Here is a 14,925-nt window from a genome sequence, read left to right on the forward strand (position 1 = left end):
TATAAATAAATTTGATTGTATAATTCATATATACATATTGTAATATAATATATTATATATATATATATATATATATATATATATTATTTTTCTTTGTATTAATATAAAAAACCTTTAATAACCATAATCATTTTTATATATAATATATTATTTTAATATATATATATATATTATTTTTCTTAGTATTAATATAAAAAAATTTTAATAACCATAATCATTTCTATATATAATAGTTATCTTATATTCTAATCTAAAATTATAAATAATCTTAATCTAAATTTATAAATAAATTAGATTGTATAATTCATATTAAAAATTTAATAGCCATAATTATTTTCATATATATTATAATTATCTGGTCATTGGTCCCATTTATTCTTATTTTCTCCAATCTGATGGGGAGCAGGTGGCATGAAAAGGACCTAAAGTAAAAAGAGGGCAAGGACAGAAGACGAATGGGGGCGGTTGGCACTGTGTTGGGCTTCTTTTGTGACGCGCGCAATCTTACGTCCTGTTGCTTTCGTCACGGTGCTTGCGTGGGTAAAGTATGGCGGCCCACAAAGAAGATTTATGGAATAAGAATTTAACTTTTATACCGCCATTGTATCTGTTGAGATGAGATTCTGTCGCCATTCTCTCGGCTTGGATGGGATTTTATGCCATTCCCATCTCTGTAGATGTAAAGTAAAGATGGGAAGGACAGTCTCTTCGCATGTGGAAAGTAAAGATGGGAAGGACGTACGACACAGACCTGACCAGCGCCAGCACCGCCTCGGGATTCATTTTGTATCGACGGTATTGAGGCCTGTTGAGCGATCCAACGGCCAGCGTTGGTTCCTTCAACTTTCAATACCCTGGAAAGTAAAGATGGGAAGGACGTACGACACAGACCTGACCAGCGCCAGCACCGCCTCGGGATTCCTTTTGTATCGACGGTATTGAGGCCTGTTGAGCGATCCAACGGCCAGCGTTGGTTCCTTCAACTTTCAATACCCTTGGCGTCGCATCGAGGTTTCATTCTCCCGTCAGTGCTCATGACTCTGCTTAGTCTCATTCCAGCTTCGAACCAGAGCTCTGTTGAGGTTTTTGAAAGGCTCTCGAAGTGCCAATCCTTGTCCTCACTGCCAGAGTTGGCATTCCGGCTAAGTTAGCAGTTGGTTGGTTTTCCTGATTTCGTTTTTTTTTCCTGCAACCATGTTTTAACCTTTCTTCACAGCAGACTAAGCTCTTTAATAAGGAAATCTTCGAATGCTTAATCTATTTGTGGTGGTTTGCTCGTAGGTACACTTTGCTCTCGTTTTCGAGTTTGCTACCAGATGGCAGCGGATCCCAACCAGGTATGAAGGTTTCCGATTTTGTATTATCTTGAGTTACTCTTCCTGGGTTATGTTCCACAGAGAACATTTTCTAAAGTTATGCGATGCTGCCATACGTTGCTGGCTTATCGACTATTATTTTCTTTATGTCCTTCTGGTTAAGCTATTCTGTAGAGGGTTTGGTTTGGTAAATCGTCTCGGTTACCGGACAGTATACTTATTCGCTATTTCTTGATGTGCTTTTATCTGGAATTATCTCCGTTGATATTTGTTGGGTTTGATTACAGTTGGGGTTTGGAAGCTCTTCTACCCGGAAACGGGGTCGAACCATGTTTTTCTTTAAAGAATTTAAACAAATAATCCATCTGAGTTTAATTCTGTTACCTCGAGCGACAGGGCTTAGGCCTGAATCCTCACATTCAGGGTCTTGGACTCGCCTCTGGTTGCATACTTTCCTTCGAAAGAACTAGCTTAATTCTCTGTTGCAGAGTCATGACCAGAACCCGGTCTTTAGTAAACTATTTCCCTGTTCCACCGCATTCTGATACCTGTGTTTCTTTTAATAAGAATATAGTCTAATTTATTTCTGAATCATGTCTATTTTTTTTTAAGAAGCTTGTTCAATTTGAGGGGATTTCACCTCTGATATTTTGAGCCACACTGGCCAACTCTGTAATTGTAATAGCTACCTTCTGTAAGTCCATTCGCTGTTTTAACAAATAAGATCTATGGCAGCCCATTGTGTCTGTTGAGATGAGATTCTATACCATCCCACCTATGATTGTGTCTGTCTGATGAGATTCTATACCATCCCACCTGTGATAACACACCATCCCAACCCTGAAAGATGCGACGATATTCGTGAAAAGATTTGTGGAATAAAAACTTTCTGTCGCCATTCTTTCGGCTTGGATGGGATCTTATGCCATTCCCATCTCTGCACCTGTTTCTCTTTTGCTTTTTTTTGTTCGCTTGAATGGTCTGAGTTCTACCCAATAGTTCCCATGAAAGATGCCTTTTCTTTCAAAATTCCCATGCATTTCAGATTGAATGTACCGATTCAGCCTCTCTCTCTCTATATATTGCTCGGTTTCCACCTGAAATCTCAGAATTCAAGGTAGGTTTATGCCACTTCAATTTCAATCAAACTCTCTGCGCCGCCGCCTCCGCGTCCGTTTGAAGTAAACGTTAAGGTAATTCTCAATTGAAAGCGTCTATCTATTTTGGAAGGATGACACTAATTTAAACTCCACTCCATTGGGTTTCATCGCACGCTGTAAATGATGTCTTTTATGGTTTACCAAACTCACAGGAATATAATTGCAACTTGAGTTTCGAATTAATTCGGTGAGATTCAGTGCTGTTTGAATTTTTGGAACAATTCAAACTTTTAGGACAAACTAACATCAGCCATGGTACGTAATGTCTGTATGTGCTTTGATCATCTATATAATTTTTTTCCTCTCTGTTATTTTAATATTTTATTTAAATTATTAATTAAGATCGGCATGAGAATATCCTCTCATATCAAGTTTTTATTTGTATACTCATGTCAAGTTTATATATATATATTATATTTTGTTCGTTTATTTATTTATTGTTAGTTTTTTTTATTTAAATTAATATTTAAATATATTTTAAATTTAATTATTATTTCTAGTTCTATTTATTTTTATTTTAAATTTATGTCTTTATTTTAAAAAATAATTAAAAAGCAATTTTATTTATATTGATACACAATATAGAATGGTATTCGACCGAGATTGTGATTGCTTTAATTATATATCTCAATAAAATAATTAAATTAACTAAATTGTAATTGCTTTAATTTTATTTAAATTGTAATTGCTTTAATTTTATTCACGAAAAAAGTTAGGCACAATAGTTATTTTAAATTTTATTTAATAAAAAATATATTTTTATATAATCATATTATTATAAATGATAAAATTTTTATAAGATAAAATTATTTTAAATATGAAAATATTTATTATTATTAAAATTTATTTTAAATTTAATTATTAATAAATTAATTTTATATTCAAATTATAAAAACATTAAAGTTTACTAATAAATAATATAAAAGAATAATTATCGTTAAAAAATATTTTTTTTAATGTTTATTAAACGTTTAATTATTAATTAAAAAATGTTTTACAAAAAATATTGATCATATTGGTTATTTTCTATATAAAATCTAAATAAAAAAATAATATTAAATATTATTATAATTATAATATTATTTGTTTATTTTAGGAAATGAGGAAGTTAATTATTTGAAATTTGGTTTTTTCAGAATTTGGAGACTATATTAGTGGGCCCATGGGAAGGTAATGGTGGAAATTCATGGGATGATGGGGATGATGGGGTGAATGCCGACATTTCCATAAGGAGTATGTTTTGTGTCATTTGCAAGAAAAATGGAATTAAGTTGGCAATTTTGAAAATTCCAGAAAAAATCATGTCGACAAGTCATGTGTTGAGTTGTCTCGGAATCCAAGATCCACGCATCTTCATAATCACTACTAAGATGGGATGAAAGTTGTGATACTGGTGAGGAAGTCAAAACATATTTTGAGTTATCGTCATCTTGATCATTTGCAAATTGCGCTGAGTGCTGCTGAAAATTGGGAATTTTATTAAGAGATGTTCGACAATCTTTAGCATAATGGTCAATTTTATTACATCTTCGACACACAATTTGACTTAAGTCTCTTCCTTTTCTTCAAGATTGTGCTATGCCTCTGCTTTGACTTCTATGTTGAGATTGCCCTCTACCTTGATTATTATTTCCTTGTCCCTGAAAATTGCCTCTTCCTTGGTTGTTTCCTCTACCTTGAAAATTGCTCCTTCTTGAACTGATGCCGTTGTTAAAGTTGTTTCCTCTGCTTTGGCTTTGACCTTGACTTTGTGCATTATGTGTTGCTTAATTTTGATTGCCTCTGCCTATGCGTGGAAAATTGTTTGCTGATGATTTACTAGTGCTGGCCTCTGAGAAAAACATCTTCACCAACTTTCTTCTTCTTCCCAAAGGTTTTATCATGTTGAGTCAACATTTAACAAAGTTCATCAAACTTTAGTTTTTATAATTTCCCAGTTAATTGTAGAGTCTCCAAAAAATGTGTGTAGGAAGAAGGAAGTCCAGCAATTACAATTGTTATCATAAATCTATCATCTATTGCTGGAAAACCAGCGTTAATGATTTTTTGCGTAATATTCTTAAGTCTTGAGATATATTCAAGTACATCATCTCCTCAAGTCAATTTTTGTTGCAACAATTTTAATTGTAGATAAACTTTCTTTGATTCAGGCCGAGTATCAAAGAGGTCTTTAAAAGTTTTCAAAGTAGACCATGCATCTGTAGCATTTTCTATATGGACATACATTTCATCATTCAGAGAAGATTTAATAAGAGCTAAGGCTTTGGCATTCTTAACTTCCCATTTTGCTAGTGTAGCTACATCTGTGGGTTTATTTGGCTTAATATCTCCATCACATATACCTTGCCATAATTCGTTGTAAATGAGAGTGCTTTCGATGAGACGGTGCGATGTTTTATAAGATTTTGTGCCTTCAAGTTTGTAGGAATCAAAAAACAAATTAATCAACTTAGGCATTGTAGTGTTGAAGCTTCGCACTAAGAATCAAAACAAAAATGTCAAGATGGACAACACAACACACCATGCAAAAAAAATGATCTATCGAGGCTTGGCCTTTACCCTCGTATAGTCGTTGAAGCAGGAGAAAAATGACTGAGCTTTGCACTTGGCTCTAGTCAATTTCTCAAAACTTACAGGGCAACTTTCAAAATTTGACTTTTACGAAGATGCTCATGCAAAACTTGGTAAAAAAAAAAATTCCCCCCCCCCCCCCCCCCTAGTAAAACTACTTTGAGTTACACTTATCCCTTTAAAAAATTCCAATTAAAATTCCCTTATTACTCCAAAATTTACAAATCATCTTATTACTCCAAAATTTACAAATCATCTTATTACTCCACAAACAATAAATTCCAAAAATTAAAAAATCACCAAATCTCTCCAAAATACAATAATGCATTATATTAAAAAAAAACTTTATGATCCAAGCTGATAGGCTTCACTCTGGCCTTACGCTGGCTTCTTTTGCTAGTTACGCGCTGGTTGGCTTCTCTGATCTGTGATACCAATAAGTTATATTAACTAGTTGCTAACATAACTTCGGTGTTTTTTTTTTTTGAATTGGTGCCATCGTCAATGGAGATCAGTGGAGGGAAAATTTCGAGATGTATCTTTGCTTGAGACAACGAATTTCAATTTCGATTGTCGATTGAGAGAACCGTTACAGATTACAATCTCTGTGTATGATTGAGAGAACTGTGACAGATTTCATTCTCTGTGTACAATTTAGAGAACCGTGACAGATTTTTTGCTAAAGGTAGCCACTTTCATTTTTGATTGAGAGAACCTTTACAGATTTCGCTGAAAACAATGTTGGAGAAGGGACAGTCATCGTCTCACTCTTGCATACTTCGTTGTTTTGGCCCTGGTCATCCTCAATGCTCTTGATCAGGTTGATGCAAAACGGATTATGGATTGGGTCTATCACCTTCAAGTCCTTCCATCAGATGATGTTAAAGATAGACATGGATTTTTTTTACAGCATCCAAGGATCATCTTTAATCCAATTGTCAAAACATGCCAGATTTCTGATATCATCAGATCTAACTAGTATACTCACAATTTAAACCTCATGGGACCATGGTTGATTGGTCGGTCGGTTGTATATTGGATGTATATATTCATCGTAAAAAGCACAAGAAATCCTTTAAAATGGAAAAAGAAATATGGCATTCATCGTGATCTTGTGTATATCCTTCTGGTCTGCAAAAGCATTAGTGGGAGCATCTAAGTAGCATTGCCAACCTAGGCCATAATCTGCGATAGGGTTTTGAAAAAAAACAAGACGCTTTGATAATGATGAATGAAAATACGATGGCAGGTGAGGAATACGATGGCTTTATTGTCCAAAATAGTTAGGCACGACCTCGACCTCCCAAATATTAGATATTTAGCTAGCTCCACAATAATACAAATTCAAGACAACAATTTTGATAATAATTCAAAAAATTGATTTTCAGATTTCAAAATCTAAAATCAATAAAATAATGAAATCTCTTCTCTTTTGAATAAAAACTTGACAAATTTCATACGAAACATTCGTTGAATAATTCAATGGAGTTTTCCAAAAACTTGTAGAGCTGGAATCTCCTCCTCACATCAACTGCAACATTATTGGAGCTCTGATACCACAATAATGGTAGAAGTGTCCTCAGACACGTAATTTTATTAATTAGAAAAAAATAATTACATAATTTGATTTTGCAAGAGTTTACACCCGAACATCCAAACACTCTTGCAATGAGCTATTTATAAGCTCCATGTCCTAACTAACTCTAATTATGGATCACTTATTAAATAACAAGTGTACATTTACAATAAATGCTATTCAAACCAACTAGCTAACAAATCTCCTGAAATAGAGCCTAAGATACGACACATTTGGGGAGTCATATCTAGTTACAACAATATACTAATTCTAAATAATTAAACACTCTAGAATAATAATTATTAATTTAATATCTTAAATTAATAATTATATTATTTTAATTTTATAACCTATGATAAAATTGCATTTATGGATCATCTAACATTCCCCCTTATGATCCAAAGATACATTACAACAGATACCAAGTTCATCCCTGAACTTAGTAAATTTTATTCTGCCAAGCAGTTTCGTGAAAATGTTAAAGATTTGATCTTCCTAAGGACAATAAACTAGCTTGAGGACATCTTTGGATTATAGGGGGGAATGTTAGATGATCCAAAAATAGGATTTTATAACCTATGATAAAATTGTATTTTTAGATTATCTAAACTTTTCTTCATAATTTTTTCACATATTACCCTACTAATTTTCATCAAAACTAAAATAATAGCTTAAAGTCCCAATGCATACAAGATTAAGTTTAAAAAATGGATTTTGACATTATGCAACACCCTAGAGATAAGAAAACATAGTTCTTTCTTGTCATATTGGCTTCATATGAGCTTAGTCATGAAAAATAATTGGAAAAGGAGAGAAAAGTATATAAAGGAATGAGGAACAAAAAAAATGAGGGAATGCGAAATTAGGGGAAAAGTGGTAGAATTTAACCATGAGAATGTTGAGTGTTTCATATTGTCGTCAAGAATGGAAGTATACTAATCACATATCCCAAAACATAATTAAATTTAATAATTTTGATTGTTAAGAGAAAAATCATCAAGTGAGGCAGATAATGTTAATAGGTTTTGGAAAATCTCTAAGTTTGATAGTCGGTAAGCACAATTATCAGCTCTGGAAGATAAGAAACACTCCATGGTGGTTGATTTGACTTTTGAGGGTGAACCACTAACATCAAGTACTAAGAATATTGACTCAATGGCATTCATGTATTACTAGATTACGCAACCAACCATTTACCTTTTATTAGGGAAAATATAAAAAAATAGTAAAGTTTGTAATGTGCATATACTCCTATATGAGCCATAATTCCAACTTTATACACATTGTATATTTCAAAATTATTTCAACTTAGCTCATAGTTGGCTCTTACAACTAGATTCTATACTTTAATACCTCAATTTCACATTGTGGTCACTCTACTAGGTATAATTCCTTCATTAGGGTACCCTCGATACAATAATGATTCCCTATAATGCAATATGATGTATACTATCATTATATTAAACACATAAAATAACAAGAACAACATTATCAACATGCATAAGCACATATAAACCACACACACAGAGAAGATGTAGCACAACATTAAGCACATGGAACCATATTTCTAACACTTATCTTGTGCAAATGACATTGATTAGCTATAGACCTTCGACATTCCATCTATCCATAAACCTTGTTACTCTAGCTCTATCAATAGTAGGTCACCTGAGAATTGGGAATATGATTCCATAATGGAAATGGCTATCTAATCCAATCGAGTCTCATAATCAGTACAAGTAATGTCTAGGATAAGGTATAAACTCTAATAACAGTTCCAACCACACTCTCATTCCAATCAAACTACATAAACTCAAGGAATTGTACCCACTGCTCAACTCCAAAGTCCCTCAATTTGTCCAACTTCACATATGGGATCTAACCTAGACCAACTAAGATGTCTTAGAGTTGTGGCTCTAGGAACTATAACTAGAATAATGGACTCTTTAAGTTCCCTCCAAGCCTCACATTTTGGTTATTCATACTGACCCAATTCCCCCTCCAGTGCTCCAACCTTCCCCAAATAAATGGAAGGAGTATTGGCAATAGAATCCCACCTATGATTCACAAGTTTCATAGTGAAATAGGGCCTCATTCCTTTATAAGATAAGGCACACCATACATAGACAATAAAGGAAAAGAATAACAATGAAAATGAATGTATTTATCACTATTTCCATGCTTTAAATATGTATCTCTCTATTGGAAAGTTGTTATCAAGGATCATATGCCCGTGACTTGGGAACTCATTCCTATACTTATGAACTTAGGAAATAATATATGAATTATAACACATTTTGGTTATTCGTATTGATTTCTCTGTCGCCCTAGATGACCCAAATATTTTGAAATGTTTGACTTTAGGTATTCAAACCAAGGGATGTGAAAATTTCCATGCAAAATCAAAAAATCTGACAGTCTTTTATATTACATGTGTCCATTTTTATAATACTACCATTCTTGCAGTTTTACATTCTCGTAAAGATTCTAGTAGAGTAACCCTTGTACAATATGACTCTGCCTGTAATCCAGTCGCCCCTGTATATGTCTCCCGTAAAGATCTTTGTCCGCCAGATGATTGGGTTACCAATTGGGGAAAACCCACAAAGAAAATTGTTGTTGCCGCCCAGTCTATTATCATTGAAACAGAGGGCCAGGTTATCACTAGATTCCCCAAAGTAAATACAGCTTAGTGTGGTGGACCTTCTATCACTTCAGTACCTACAACAGTTTCTGTCAATCAATTACATCCTGTTCAGTGTAATCCTCCACCTCAGTTTGTAATTAACCAAGCGGTGTATGAGTCTATTTGAAGACTTCTCTCACAACTAGGCCCATCTCAGCCTTTTAGTTCAGTTTGTGACCATCCACACCGCTCGAAAACATCTTGTCAATTCTCATCCGATCCTCCTACTCCTCATGGAGAGTCATCTAGTAATCACACTATAAATATGATCAAGTTTGTGCTGCCTTTTGAGGAAGATCCTTTTGAGAAAAGTTATAAAAAAGTTTCTTTCTTCAATCCTCAAGAAGATCTTCTTGTAAATTCTCTTAATCCTACTAGAGCTCTAGGTTTTGTACATGAGTCTAGCATCCGAGCCTATAGGAAGAACCCTATTGATAAAATTCCCAGTTCAATAGAAATTCTTTCAGATGAAGAGATAATTGCATTCTTGAAGATTTTCGAAGGAATTGGTCCTTATGATCCAGAAAATGTCTAGAAGAAGAAAATGTTTAATTGGGATATTTATACTCATGAAAAAAGACATTTATATATGCAAGAAATGCTCCTTATAGAAAAGGAGGACATAAAAGCTTTCAACCAGCAGAACAATGAGAGATGGAAATACTACATGAAAGCTCAAGACATGTGGATATCATTCTATGAATGGTATTATCTCTCTGCAAGTCAAGTAGAGGAATTACTAATAAAACAATTTAGGAAGGAGGCTAAACAAAAAAGAATCAAAGCACCTGAACAATATATAGAAAAGAAATTAGAGGAGAACCATGTTATCATTCCTTCTCCTCTACGCACTCATGAATTCTCTCCTAAGATCCAAAATATGCTCTCAAAGCCTAATCTGCCAAAACATTTGATTGCAGTAAGAGAAAAAGGAGAAGAATTAATAAAGTCTGTATGCTCCCAGTTTCATGTTAACATGATTAGATCATGTACCCCAGGGAAGCATAAGTGGGAACTTCTAGATGGTTCTATCCAAGAGATAGATACAAAATTCCCGCCATGGAAGAATTTTATAATCCGACAGCAGGATGGGAAAATGTATAAACTTCTTCCTTCTCATCATGATGATCCTTCTTTGTGTGCAAGAGAATCAATTGCAGCAACAAATTGGACAAACTTAGCCATATCAAGTTTAGAAAAATTTGTCAGAAGTAAATTTAATTCTGTAGAACATGCTTGTGAAGAGATGAAATTGATGCTGGAAAGAGTTTTGCAGAAACAAGACTACAATACAGTTTGCCTGAATGATAGTGTCAAGACCCTTGCAGAAAATGATCAGACCATCGCCCAGAGCCTGGACAAGCTATCAATTCAAATAAATAAGAAGATCCATGAAGTTGCTAAAGCTCATGGAAGAGAAATTATCAAGGTAAACAAAAGCCTTGATATTGTAAAACATCAAGTATGGGTTGTATCTACTGGAGTGGAATCATTGAAAAAGAAGCCTAGTACAGAGGCTTACAAATCCACCGCTCTGTTTTCCGAACCTAAAACATCCATTCGATACTCTATAACACCTTCAGTGGAAAGTTTGATTAAAGCTCCCAGTGCTATAAACTTTCCACCACCTACTTCTACACATCCTTATTCTTTGTTTGCCAATCCCAGTATTTTCAGTAAAGTTCCTTATTTGTCAGAAAAACCACATGAAGAAAAGTCTGATGAATTCAAAGGAGATAGTTTTGAATTCATATTTGGTGAATCTTCCCATGACAAGGATGATGTAGATACAAGCCTCCACAAGATAGAAGCAACTCCAGAACTTGAAAATCTTAAGGCTTGTATTAACAATTTTTCTACACAAGATAAAGAGCAATTTGGCATCACAGAGCCAGAAGAAGGTATTGAACACCAGGTTAATGCCACCTCTTCCAGATCCAAGTGTAATTCTACTTGGGATCTAGCCCCAGACCGAAGAGATTTAATGAAATCTGAATATCATAAAGATTGGTATGCCAATTCCACCTATTCGTGGAATATTGATAACTGCACTGAGGCAGAGGTCATGTCAGTGCTACATTCTATCTTAGTGTGCTATAGAACATATCTTGCAGATGACATTGGCCCTATTAACGCCTGCAGAAGAATAATTGGAGGTTTTCAAGGTACTTTGGATGCATGGTTAAGAGCAGAAACATTAAAAGAACCAAACCTTCTTCCTTCTTGGGAACAATCAGTCATGCTGAATGAAGATGGTACCACATATATGGATCCTGTTACCAATCTTCCTGTAAATAATATGATAGGGAAACTACTTTATGGAATCACAGTGAATTTTGTTGGTTTTCCTCAGATCACAAATGAAATCACAACCATAACATTGTTTGCTATGAAGTTGCATAATATGCAACATTTTGATGAATATTTTAATGAATTCCTGCATAGGCTCCATACTTTTTCCTGATTTGATTTTAGAACCTAAATGGAAGAAAATATTTGTTGCCTCACTTCCATAATGGGTATCTTCGGCAATTGTAAACAAACTTCTAGGGAAAGTACGAGACTACAAATTTGGTGTGATCAGGCAAGAAATCAACGTTGTAATTGTTGAACTTTGTTCACAAATGAAGATTGCGCGTGCTACTACAAATCCAAGAAAACCACATGGTTACCAGTAGCTCTGCAAGCAATGGCACTTTGGAAAAGCTGGCAATTCTGAGCGGCAGAGGCGAAGGGAAAAATTCCATTCTAAGAAGAATTCCCAGCATCCCAAGAACAAACCAAAGAGACATTTCAAAAAGAAGCCATACAAACATACAGAAATGTTTTCAAAAGAAAATGAAATAATCTGTTACAACTGCAACAAAAAAGGGCATACATCAAACAAGTCTCCCGAAAAGAAAAAGAAGTCTTCTAAGAAGAAGATTATATACAAGAATAAGAAAGGAAAGGTCAACTTCTTTGATCTTCCAAGAAGTTGTGATGAACTGATCAGTTTTGAGTCTGACTCAGAAAATGAATTGAACTATGCAGATTACTTTTCATCATCAGAAGAAGAAATATGTAGGGATCTTCATTGCACTAAATCCAGATATTGTGAATGCAGTGATTCAGATGTCTGCAACTGCAACGCAGTAAGAATGATGAAGACAGATTATGAAGAAACTAGCTGGGATCTCTTCGCACAAATGATGGCCACAATAGATCCACAGTGGAAAGACATGTATAAAACATTATTGATGGATCATTTGAAAGAGGTGCCCCCAAGATTAAAAAATCAGCCACATAAAGGGTATGGTCCTCCTGCTACATTATTCCCAGTAGAAGCATTAACAAGGCAGTTCAGGACTGAAGACTTTGGAGAAGATCTTCCACAGACTCTTAGAGCCATCCATCATTCTATCAAAGAGCTACGGAAGACTGAAATAAAATAAGAAACTATGTATTGAAAATCATAGAGATCTTTCAGTAAAAATGATGGGATCTAAAGGTGCTTCTACTTCAAAGAATCCTTCTCTTTCAAGTCAAACAGAGAGCTGGACTTATGTTGTGAATCTTATCTCTGAACAGATGCACAGGCAAGAGCCACCAAAAGAAACAAACGAAGATGATAGGATATCACTAGGATGCAATATCATGAACTGGGATGTCATGTATTGTATCAAGATGAGAGTAAGGATTGGGAACCAGTATGAAGACTCGAAAGTCTTAATGGACACTGGTTCAAGATTAAACATTGTCAGTGATGCAGTAGTCAGTGCCCATTTGAGACGACCTACTGAATGTCCAAGAGTTATTACAGCCAGTGGAGAAATAGAAAGAAAGGAGGAGGCAGAAATTGAAATATTTTTGACAAAAGATATGCAAGAGCCACCAGAAGAAACAAACGAAGATGATAGGATATCACTAGGATGCAATATCATGAACCGGGATGTCATGTATTGTATCAAGATGAGAGTAAGGATTGGGAACCAGTATGAAGACTCGAAATTCTTAATGGACACTGGTTCAAGATTAAACATTGTCAGTGAGGCAGTGGTCAGTGCCCATTTGAGACGACCTACTGAATGTCCAAGAGTTATTACAGTCAGTGGAGAAATAGAAACAAAAGAGGAGGCAGAAATTGAAATATTTCTGACAAAAGATATGGGAGTAAGAGTGGTATGTCCCATAGTTCCTAATATGGATTGTGCTAGGTATTTAGGAACTCTATTTTTTCAAAATTTAACAAAGCATGGAGTCAAGCTTGACGTCGCTACTCAAAGGTATGGCTATTTTGTCAACTTAAATGATCGAGAGATATTCTTTCCTTTCATTAATTCAAATGCACCAAATAGACTAAGGAGAATAGAAAGATTAGAGAGTCTATTGGCTAAGATGGAAGTAAAGAAGGAATCCCTAAAAACAGAGGAACTTTTAAATAATGGGAAATATGCAAAGGAAATAGCTGACCTCACTGCCAAATTCAAAGAATGTTGTTCAGATGATCCCAATGCCTTTTGGCATATCCATAAGCATGAGGTTGAACTCACACTAAAAGCTTATTTTAGTGGTAAACTCAAGAGATCCAAAGTAGTTCCGATGAATGAAGAACAAATGAAATTGTGCAAAGAAGAAATTAAAGATATTTTGAGAAAGGATTGATAAGGAAAAGCAAGAGCCCTATTGCTTGCTTTGCATTTTATGTCAATAAACATGCAGAGATTGCTAGAGGTAAGCTTACACTGGTGGTTAACTATAAACCTCTGAATAACATTCTACACTATGATGCTTATCCCTTGCCAAAACCATCTACCATTCTGGCCCAAATATCAAAATCAAAGGTATTTTCTAAATTTGATCTAAAGTCGGGATTTTGGCAGGTTGGTATCAAAGAAGTAGACAAATGGAAAACAACTTTCTCTGTTCCACAAGGGCATTATGAGTGGAACATCATGCCTTTTGGTCTCATCAATGTGCCTTCAGCATTTCAAAGAATAATGGATGAAACCTTCGAAGGTATGGATGAATTTTTAAAGAAATACATTGATGATCTGCTGATACATTCTGATAACATACCAGATCATATCAAACATTTAAAATTTTTTCTGAGAAGAGTCAAAGAGATGGGCATAGTATTATCTGCATCCAAGTAAAGAATATCCAGCCTTTGTCTCCAATAAGGGAAGAATGGAAGAAAATAATCATGACAGATGCCAGTTAGGCTGGATGGGGAGCAGTTTTGTGCCAAGAAAATCCAAAAAAATCCGGAGGAAAGAAAGAAATAGAGGTATGCCAGTATGACTTTTGGCCAAGAACCAGTTAAATTGGTCCAGCTTGAAGAAAGAATTGAGAGCAGTCTGCCTTGGCATAACCAAGTTTAAAGATTTTGTCATACATACTAAGTTCACAGTGAGGACAGACTGTCAAACTTTGAAGTATGCAATCCATAAATGCCAATTTGAAGACGCAGCAATGGTCAGGTGGATCATGGAACAAAGTCAATATTCTTTTGATATTGAATTTGTTCCCGGAGATAAAAATAGTTTTGCAGATATGTTGAGCAGGGATTTTTTATCAGAACATTCCATCTTTGCTTTAAGTTGCAATTTCATAAGAAGATATGAAAGCACTATT

At 34.6% G+C, this 14,925-nt stretch overlaps 1 protein-coding gene across 2 annotated transcripts in view; it reads left to right on the top strand.

Moving 5' to 3' along the window:
• The first annotated feature begins 974 nt into the window (after window positions 1-974).
• The window catches only part of LOC149190370 (jacalin-related lectin 19-like), a 53,377-nt gene continuing 39,426 nt past the window's right edge, over window positions 975-14,925 (top strand). For both annotated transcript variants that reach the window (XR_016256490.1, XM_089413394.1), the window contains exons 1-2: window positions 975-1,157; window positions 1,282-1,337. Coding sequence is in view for 1 of the 2 variants with exons in the window: in XM_089413394.1 (XP_089269520.1) it covers window positions 1,317-1,337 (21 nt within the window). In the remaining variant the exon portion in view is untranslated. The remainder of the gene's footprint in view (window positions 1,158-1,281; window positions 1,338-14,925) is intronic.

Source organism: Pinus tabuliformis, chromosome 3_1 (assembly GCF_031772625.1).
Source record: "Pinus tabuliformis cultivar Carrire ecotype Pingquan chromosome 3_1, CPIR1, whole genome shotgun sequence".
Taxonomy (NCBI): domain Eukaryota; kingdom Viridiplantae; phylum Streptophyta; class Pinopsida; order Pinales; family Pinaceae; genus Pinus; species Pinus tabuliformis.